Source organism: Nicotiana sylvestris, chromosome 7 (genome assembly GCF_000393655.2).
Source record: "Nicotiana sylvestris chromosome 7, ASM39365v2, whole genome shotgun sequence".
Lineage (NCBI taxonomy): Eukaryota > Viridiplantae > Streptophyta > Magnoliopsida > Solanales > Solanaceae > Nicotiana > Nicotiana sylvestris.
This window is the reverse complement of record NC_091063.1, coordinates 72270443-72279900: the sequence shown is the minus strand read 5'-3', so window position 1 is coordinate 72279900 and position 9458 is coordinate 72270443. Positions and strand designations below refer to the sequence as shown.

At 38.2% G+C, this 9458-nt stretch overlaps 1 protein-coding gene across 1 annotated transcript; it reads left to right on the top strand.

Moving 5' to 3' along the window:
* Positions 1-689: 689 nt before the first annotated feature.
* Positions 690-1130, top strand: LOC138873302 (uncharacterized). The gene has a single exon (XM_070151752.1). The coding sequence runs from the start codon at positions 690-692 to the stop codon at positions 1128-1130; it is 441 nt and encodes a 146-aa protein (XP_070007853.1).
* Positions 1131-9458: the final 8328 nt, after the last annotated feature.

Below are 9458 nucleotides of genomic sequence, written 5' to 3'. Positions count from 1 at the left end.
CTTGCTGTGCCCTAACTTGGGTCGCTCAGAAGCTTAGGCATTACTTACTGGATTATACCACCTATCTCATAACTAGATTGGATCCTTTGAAGTACATATTCCAAAAACCGATGCCCACAGGAAGGTTAGCGAAATGGCAAATCCTGCTCATCCAGTTTGACATAGTCTATGTCACCCGCACGGCGATGAAAGCTCAAGCCTTGGTAGATCACCTAGCTGAGAATCCAGTTGATGATGGATATCAACCTTTGAGTACCTACTTTTCAGACGAGGAAGTAAATTCAGTGGAGGTAATTCCAAAAGAAACCAATGCTTGGAAAATGTTCTTTGACGGAGCTATGAATGCAAAAGGTGTCGGGATTGGGGCAATTCTGATTTCGCCCACTAGTCAGCACTATCCAACCACAGCCTGGCTTCGATTCCTTTGTACAAATAACACTGCTGAGTATGAATCCTGCATTATGGGTATGAATATGGCAGTTAACATGGATATGGAAGAATTGTTAATCATGGGAGATTCTGACTTGATTATTCGGCAAGCTCAAGGTAAATGGGAAACTCGGGACATTAAGCTTATCCCATACATACAACATGTGGAAGATCTTAGCAAACGGTTCAAGTCTGTTGAATTCAGGTACATCCCTTGATTCCACAATGAGTTAGCTGACGCGTTAGCTACTTTGGCCTCGATGCTGCCGTATCCGGACAATGTCCACATTGACCCACTGGAAATCCAAATCCAAGAAAGACATGGTTATTGCAATACAGTTGATATGGAACCAGATGTTCAGCCATGGTATCATGATATCAAAAGATTTTTGAAAACAAAGGAATATCACGAGGAAGCTAGTGGAGACCAAAAGAGAACCATTAGAAGGCTCGCCAGTGGTTTCTTCTTGAGTGGAGAAGTCTTATATAAAAGGACTCCAGATTTGAACCTTTTAAGATGCGTGGATGCCCAAGTGGCTGGAAGAATCATGAATGAAGTACACGCAGGAGTGTGTGGAACCCATATGAATGGATACGTCCTTGCAAAGAAAATCCTTCGGGCAGGTTATTACTGGCTGACCATGGAAAAAGGATTGCTTCAGTTTTGTCTGAAAGTGTTATCAGTGTCAGGTACACGGTGACTTGATTCATGCGTCGCCTTCAGAACTGCAAGCTATGTCGACACCATGGCCATTTGTTGCTTGGGGTATGGATGTTATTGGGCTAACCGAGCCAAAAGCTTCAAATGGCCACAAATTCATTTTAGTTGCCATTGACTATTTCACAAAGTGGGTTGAAGCAGTCACTCTCAAAGCCGTCACCAAGAAAGCAGTGGTGGAGTTCGTGCATTCCAACATTATCTGTCGTTTTGGTATTCCTAAAACTATCATTATGGATAATGCTGCAAATTTGAACAGTCATTTGATGAGAGATATATGCGAACAATTTAAGATCACACATCAGAATTCTACCCCTTATCGGCCCAAAGCTAATGGTGCTGCTGAAGCAGCAAACAAAAATATCAAGAAGATCCTTAGGAAAATGATTCAAAGTTCTAGACAATGGCATGAAAACTTGCCTTTTGCATTGTTGGGATATCACACAACCGTGCGCACATCAGTTGGGGTGACACCCTATCTATTGGTTTGTGGCACTAAAGCCGTAATACCCGCAGAATTTGAAATTCCATCTCTTCGAATCATCGTTGAAGCTGAGATTGAGGACAATGAATGGGTCAAGACCCATCTGGAACAGTTAACCCTGATTGATGAAAATCGGATAGCCGTAGTTTGCCACGGGCAATTGTATCAACAAAGAATAGCCCGCGCCTACAATAAGAAAGTACGGCCCAGAAACTTTGAAGTGGGGAAACTCGTCTTGAGGCGTATTCTCCCACATCATAAGGAAGCAAAAGGAAAATTCGCTCCAAAATGGAAAGGTCCGTACATTATAAGGAAATTATTGCCGAATGAGGAATTGTTCTCAGGAGACATTGAAGGAAATGACCATGAAACAACTGTCAAAGCGGACGCGGTCAAAAGGTATTACGTCTAACCCTTCTGTGGTACTGATATTCTTCGACTGGGTTGACGAAGGCTTTCATTCTCGCTACCCAAACACTGTTAATCCTTTTCAAACCCTTTGAGCATGTTACCTTTCTTTGATTACCCTCTTTGGAACCCGAAAATATTGTAAAAAAAAGAAAAAAAAGAAAGAAGAAAAAAACAAAACAAAACAACACAAAACCAAAAAGAAAGTTAAAAACAAAGTTTCCTAAACTACGTTCGACTTGATTCCAAAACGATACGTAGGCAGCCTCTCTCTGGGGTTCAGTCACACCAAAACAAAAATCCAAATTCCCCAAAAGTTGAAACTGGGGTAGAAGTTATAATGGATCGGTGATGGTTTTCCTGAAAGGTTCCAAAGTTGTAATTCAATCCAAACTCTTTTTACCCCAAATCCTGTTCAAGTCCTTCTGATCAATTGGTAAAGATGTTCAAAATTGGAGGATATGGTTACTTGGATCTGATACTATCAAATGATAGAAATAAAATGAGAGAGTCTTATTGATGAAAACCCACACGGGCACCATAAGGCAATGGTAAGAAGAGAAATTGAAAATGAGAGAGTCTTGTTAGTGAAAACTCGCAAAGAGCACTATAAGGCGATGATGAAAAGAGAAATGAAGAGGTCAGTTGGTGAAAACCCGCAAAGGGCGCCACTGATCGAAAAAGAGATCCCTTACAACCATCAGTACTGATAGAGTCCTGGCAAGATTTCTCGGTTTTGAGGTATGGGTTATGATGGGTTTATGGGAGTTGGATGGTTTGCACAGATCGGGTATCTAGTCCAAGAAGCATGCCATGTTTATTGAAGTCTGCATGCACTCCAGGTAAGTCCTTCTTTCCTTTCCCCGAAAGGGACACTTCTCGTTTAAATTCATTATCCTGTCTGTTGTTTACTTTTCTTTGAATCCCTTTCGGTATAATTCTCTTCCAAAACTAATACAAAGAAAAGATGGCAAGATTGGTTTTACAGTGTTTTGTCTAACAGAAAGCTAAAATTCAAGAAAAGCACCTAGCCTCAGAATGTGCGTCAAGTCGACCTCGACTTGCCATGATGGCCAGTGCTCCAGAGTAAAAAACTTTTGAATGGAAAAGAAATCAAAGTCAAGTTCCCATAAAGGCAAAATAATATGAAAAGGCCAAGCCCTACATGGGTAACCATCATGTGGAATTTTGGAAAGTCAAGATCCCTGGGTTTAGATATGAAACCAATTACCAGAGAGCCAGCGAGCAATGGATATTTTTATTGAAAGACTGGGCCAAGATCAAGCGATTGAAATAATCAAAGGCCACAAAACCAACTACCGTTTCAAACTAAAAAATTATTCTTTGTTTGAAAAACAGGAAAAACAGGTGCAAGCCAAAGCGACCTTGCAAAAAGCAGATGCAACCAAAAAGAAACTGCGCAAGGGCTAGAAATAGTTTTGCAGCAACAACCCAAAAAGGGAAGTATCCTCCAAACCTGCATTTTTATTCATTTTTTTTCTTAGATAAAAGAAATGCTAAAAGTGAAATGAAAAGAAAGAAGAAGAAAAATTCAAAATCATGGTAGCATAGGGTCTCCAATCTCTAGCTACGTTTTTTCCAACATAGGGTCCCATTCCCTAGTCGATGCCAGCATACCCTGGTAATCTTTCCAACATAGGGTCCCACCCCCCAGTTGATCCCGGCATAACCCGATGACCTTTCCGACATAACCCAATGAATTTCCCGGCATAACCCGATAACCTTTTCGGCATAAACCGATGGCTATTCTGGCATAACCCGAGGACCTTTCCGGCATAAGCCGATGACTTTCTCGACATAACCCGAGGACATTTCCGGCACAACCCAATGACTTTCCCGGCATAACCCGAGGACCTTTCCGACACAACCCGATGACTTTCCCGGCATAACCTGATGACTTTTTCGGCATAACCCGAAGACTTTCCCGGCATAACCCGAGGACCTTTTCGGCGTAACCCGATGACTTTTTCGGCATAACCCGAGGACTTTTCCGGCATAACCCGATGATTTTTCCAGCATAACCTGGTAATATTTTCCCAACATAGGGTCCCACGCCCTAGCTGATGCCAGCATAACCTGGTAATCTTTTCCAACATAGGGTCCCACTCTCTAGCTTTGCCAGCATAACCTGGTAATCTTTTCCGGTAGAGGGTCCCATTCCTTAGTTGATGCCAGCATAACCTGGTAATTTTTCCAACTTAGGGCCTCCGATACCTATTTGATTTCATTTTAAATATAGGGCTCCACTCCTCAATCTCTTTTTTCCCAAGTATACACAATCCTGATTTTATTGCATTCAATAAAGAAGTAGTTTAGATTTTTGTTATAGTAACTCACAAAATTTTACTAGTGAAAACTGGGGCAGAAAATTTTGTGTTTTGTTTGATTTGGTGCATGAGAAGGTTTTTACCTTGAGGCACAAGTTTCAAGGCAACCAAAAGAAGAAGTCTCGATCCAGAATAAAAGAAAAGAAGAGCAAAGAAAAGAGGTGAACCAAAGTGCAGAAGTGGAAAAGATGCGGACTACTCAAGATGTGATTGAAGTCACAAGTTTTGCATGTCTCGCCTTGATCCGAAAAGCTGAAGAAGAATGAACCAGCGGTTGCAGCTAACGAGCATCAAGATTCATATCAAAGTCTGCAGGAAAAACCAGCCAAGACTCAAGATCAAGCTTTAGAAGGTTTATAGATAGGAATTTTATAACTCGTAGTTGATAGGCTTAGCTAGTTTAGCTTTTCATTTTTTCATTTTGGTGTAATAAGGAGCTCATCAAGCAGCAACAGCAGCAACAACAGTGAAATCACAGTTTCTCGGTAATCCAAGCTACCAAAACTTCCAGAATTACACTGACCTGATTCCTTTATAGCCAAGGATATGTAGGCAACCTCCGAAAAAAGGTTCGGTCAGATTTTTCCAAAAAAATGCTTCTCAGGGAGTATCCAGACGGGCAAAAATCGCTCGTAATTGCCCATTTTTTCTTTGCCCGAAAACTCTTCGTGTTTTCAAGCAAAGAGCGGCAGCTGTAAGCATGTGATTTTTGCCCTACTAAAAGATACTCCGGCAAAATTAAAGAAATAGATTTTTTCCAAATTGTTTTCAATTGTATAGGATTTTTATTAATTGTTTGCATTTTGTGCACGTTTAATTTTGTTAAAATCATGAAAAAATGCCCCAAAAATGTCAAAAATATCATCCATTGTATATTAGATTTGTGTTCATATTTTTAGGATTAATTTGTTAATTAATTGCTTTATTAAAATAAAAATCACAAAAATATCATTTCATTTTACATTTTTAGCTTTTAATGCTAAATTAGTAATTTCCTCTTCATTAATTTAGGTTTAACTAATTTTGTAATTATTATAAATAGATTATTAGTTTAATTATATAATTTAGATTAATTTAGGATTAAAGTTAGAATTTAATTAATTTAGTTAGGATTTTAAATTAAAGAAAAGGAAAAAAAAGAAAAAAACAAAGAGAAAGGAAAATGGGAAAAGAAATTGATTTAGTCTAGATATATTGGGCCAAATTTTCGTTAGCCCGAATACAATGCCCATTTCACCCAGCCCAACTCCCATAAAACCCGGTCCAACTCTCCTCTTACCAAACGACATCGTTTCCCCGTCTTTCAATCACGGCCGTTTGATTCTTTTGATCCAACGACTCGGAACTGATTACCCTAAATCCATATACCTGTCCGGAGACAGACCCCCCAAACCCTAATTCTATTTTTCACTCTTCATCCCCCAATCTTAAACAAGAAACCCTAGCTGCCCCTTTAACCCTCGCTGTCTCCGCCCTTCTCTGCTGCCCGGAAATCTCCCTATGCGGAGCATCACCAAATCACCCCAAATTCACCCTCTACACTCTCCACCACCCCCTGAACACTAATTCACCAACCTTTTCACCAAAACCACACCAAATTCGATCAATTTAAAATATGAAAACTATGCCCAAAAACCCTAAGTCGTCCAAGTGACCCCAAAATCACACCAGATGACCCTCAACCTTCCCTGACCACTCTCCTGCCCTTGATTTCCCAAAATTCTTCGTTAAATTCATCGAATCCCAGATCTAAGAAGAACCACAAACCCCTAATTTTTTCATTCAATTCTCGTTGGGTTTTCCAGGCTCGATTTAGTTCTAAACTTATGTTAATAAATCGTTCTCAACAAGAACAATTGGTTAGCATATTTTGGAGCTATTTTGAAGACATCCTGAGCTGCCAGCCCCCTCTTTTTTGGATATATTTTTTGACCATTTTCTTGTCTTCTTTGTGTTTATTATTGTCTTCGCAAAGTTGCATGTGTATACCCATGGTTTAATTTAGGTCGTTTATGTATAAGTTATTTAGTTCACTGTTAGGATAATATTAAAATGATTCGAAGCATGTTAACTGTTAGAGAAAAAATAGCTAATAGTTGTTAGTTTGTTCGACTTAATCATTCATAGAGTAATTAGGTTAATTTTTAGGATTTCATTACCTCTTCATTTTAATTCTTCGTTTGGTTTACTATTTTGCTATATTTGCTTGTTTGAATATAATTTTGTTAGGATTTTGATTAGATTAATCATTTAATTCACTATAGATCAGGGTTGTTTGGTTTAAAGGTCAGACTTAGTTGTAAGTTTTGAATGATAGTCAAGCTTTTAAGGAGCTATAATTAAAAACAATATTCAGAAATTAAATGCTAGAATCTCCTAAGGATTTTTGAAATCAAACCTTAGGTAGGAGTCGAAATTTTCAGTATTTGAAAGGGTAAATTTGGATTTTACATAAGGTAAAAATCAGAAAGTTCTAGCATTTTGTATAGTTGTCCCCATTCTTAGCATTAAAATTTTGGAATTGGGCTGAAAAAGGACATACATCTGTCAAAAGATGCTATGCTATCTGACCCCTAGGGAATTTAGGATAGAATATGCTCTTTTGATGCTATTTTAGGCATACCCTACAAAAAAATGGGACACCTTCATTCTGGATATATTTTCAGACCCTAAACAACATCTCTAAAAGTTCAGCCTTACTGTTCCATTGGCAGCTAATCTAGTTTTCTAATTTCGACTTAAGTTAGAATAAATTTTCCTTTGAAATTTTTGGGTTTCCTAAGTTGCAAGATGGTTTGAGGTTGAAGCTGTGATACTACTGTTTCTTTGCTACTAGTTTCATTGGTTTCCTACTATCTTATGCTGTTTCTTAAAGATTCACTGCCTTGTTCTTGTTCCTTGTAAGCAGGTATCTCTTGAGCTTTTAATGATGAATGAAATGCAAGCATGTTTTTGAAGAGTGTACTGCTGCTGTGAAGTTTTATACTCCTTTTAAATTTCAGCTTCTTTATGTTTTCTTTAAGTCATTGGACTCTGTTTCTTTAGCTTCTTCCTCTCTAGATTATACTTGAGTACATTAAAACTGTTGTGTTGTTCCATGAATTAGTCGGTATGCCTAGTGTTGAATGTTCTGAACACTTCATCTTTCATGTGTTGGATTTGTTAGTCTATAATATGGTTAGGATATTCATGGGGTGAATGCCAAAGGGTTTTTCTTCATGTTGTTGTTCGAGGGTTCAAAATGACTGATAGTGTCGTCAACTCATTCTGTTCATTTATTAAAAGTGTTGAATAGTATGCTGGTCTTGTTGGCCATCTTGTAGGTTTGAGATCCAATTTCATACATGATTGAAAAAAGTTCATTAAATGACATTCAGATCTGTTAACTAGAACTCCAGTACTGCTGAAGTAGTTACATGCCTAATGTTAATGGATTAATCGGTAGCTTAAGGTAGTTCAAGTTGATATTGTATTACTGATGGCATATTAAAGATCTAAGGCTTATAGCATGGTTTATCAGTATACATTGATTTTTCTTAGTTTGATGTAATTTTTTTTATCAAAGATTTGAGGGTCAGTAAGATCTCAGTAATGTCAAAGACCTTCTTGTTGAAATCATTGGGCATGATATTGGCCCAAATGAGGAGGCCTGGTGGAAATCACCTCTTGTGTGGTTTTTGGACTTTTTCTACTTTTGGGGCTCAATTTTGAGCCTAATCAATATAACACATTATTGTTAATATTGTATTATTAATGATTTGTTGATAAATTAAAACCCAATATGATTATTCAACATTTGATTTTTCCAGAAATTTGTTAATATTTTGTGTTACACTATTTTTTAAAAAGAAATTAAGCTTCAATAGGGCCTTAATGTCGAAGGTCCTCTTGTTAGAAGTGGCTGGGCCCGAGTGTGGCCCAGGTGAGGAAGCGCCGGTCGAATCCAGACCAGGCGCGCCTGTGATTTCTGATTCTTTCTGCTTTTGGGCTCATTTTCGAGCCCAATCAAATCTTAGCACTTCAGTTCATTAATTTTTGACAACCTAATGGGCTTACTGCTGGCTGATCGAGGCCAACCCTGCACTACTATTGAGTAGCGGGAGAGGGTCGAAGCAGCTTTTACCCGATTAAGGTCGGGATCGATTTCCACACGGAGCTAGAAGTTGGAGTTGAGTTTCTATCTAATTGAGAGTTGTGTATGTGTTCCAAATTACACATCTAAACATTTTTGGGTTTTTGTTTTACTTCTAATTTTATCAAACTACAATGCTAAATTAAACTAGAATAAGCTAAGAGTAAACTATTGTGAGTTGTTCAAATGGTTAAAAGACACTAGGGTAGTAACTTTCGCCTAGGTTGTTAATTGACGGGCACTTGAGTCTAAGGCATGATTAACACATTTGGGGAGTATGATATAACCGTTGCACAATTTTACCAACTCTACACCTCTCGGTGGTCTGAGTGATTTTGCCTGAATTGACTTTTTCAAGACCAATTGGGTATGCAAATTAGCACAAGCAATCAAGGTTCAAGTCGGGTATTACTATCTCTAGATTAAACCCTTTAATTGGGGCTATCAATCTCTTGAGTACGCCCCAATTCCTTGTTGGACCAATTTCAAAGACTTGGGCTCTCTTTCTCAAGAAGATCCAAAGTCAACTAAACACAAACTAGTGTTTGCAACCACCAATTCACCAATTAAATATGAAATTGGCCCAAATATAAAAAACCCATAGTCAATGTAGCTCTAAAACACAAGACCCATCAATTACCCATACTAGGGTTGAGCAACAACACTAGCTTTTGGGTCTAGCTACTCACAATTGAAGAAGAAAACAAAGAAATAGATGAATAAAAACTCATAGTAATTAATTGCCAAGATAAACTAGAAGATTCAATGTTGAAATGAAGCTAAAATTGCTCAAAATAGCTAAAACTATCGAAATCACAAGCGCAACTCAGTACAAAATCTATCTAATGACCTAAAAATGGGAAAATAAGCTATTTATACTAAGCTAAAAAATTTGGACAAAAATACCCATGCGGGGCTAGTGCGACCCCACAAAATCAC

What these genes read in the sequence shown, in the direction of transcription:
- LOC138873302 (XM_070151752.1), top strand. Translation starts at nt 690, where the DNA reads ATGCTGCCGTATCCGGACAATGTCCACATTGACCCACTGGAAATCCAA.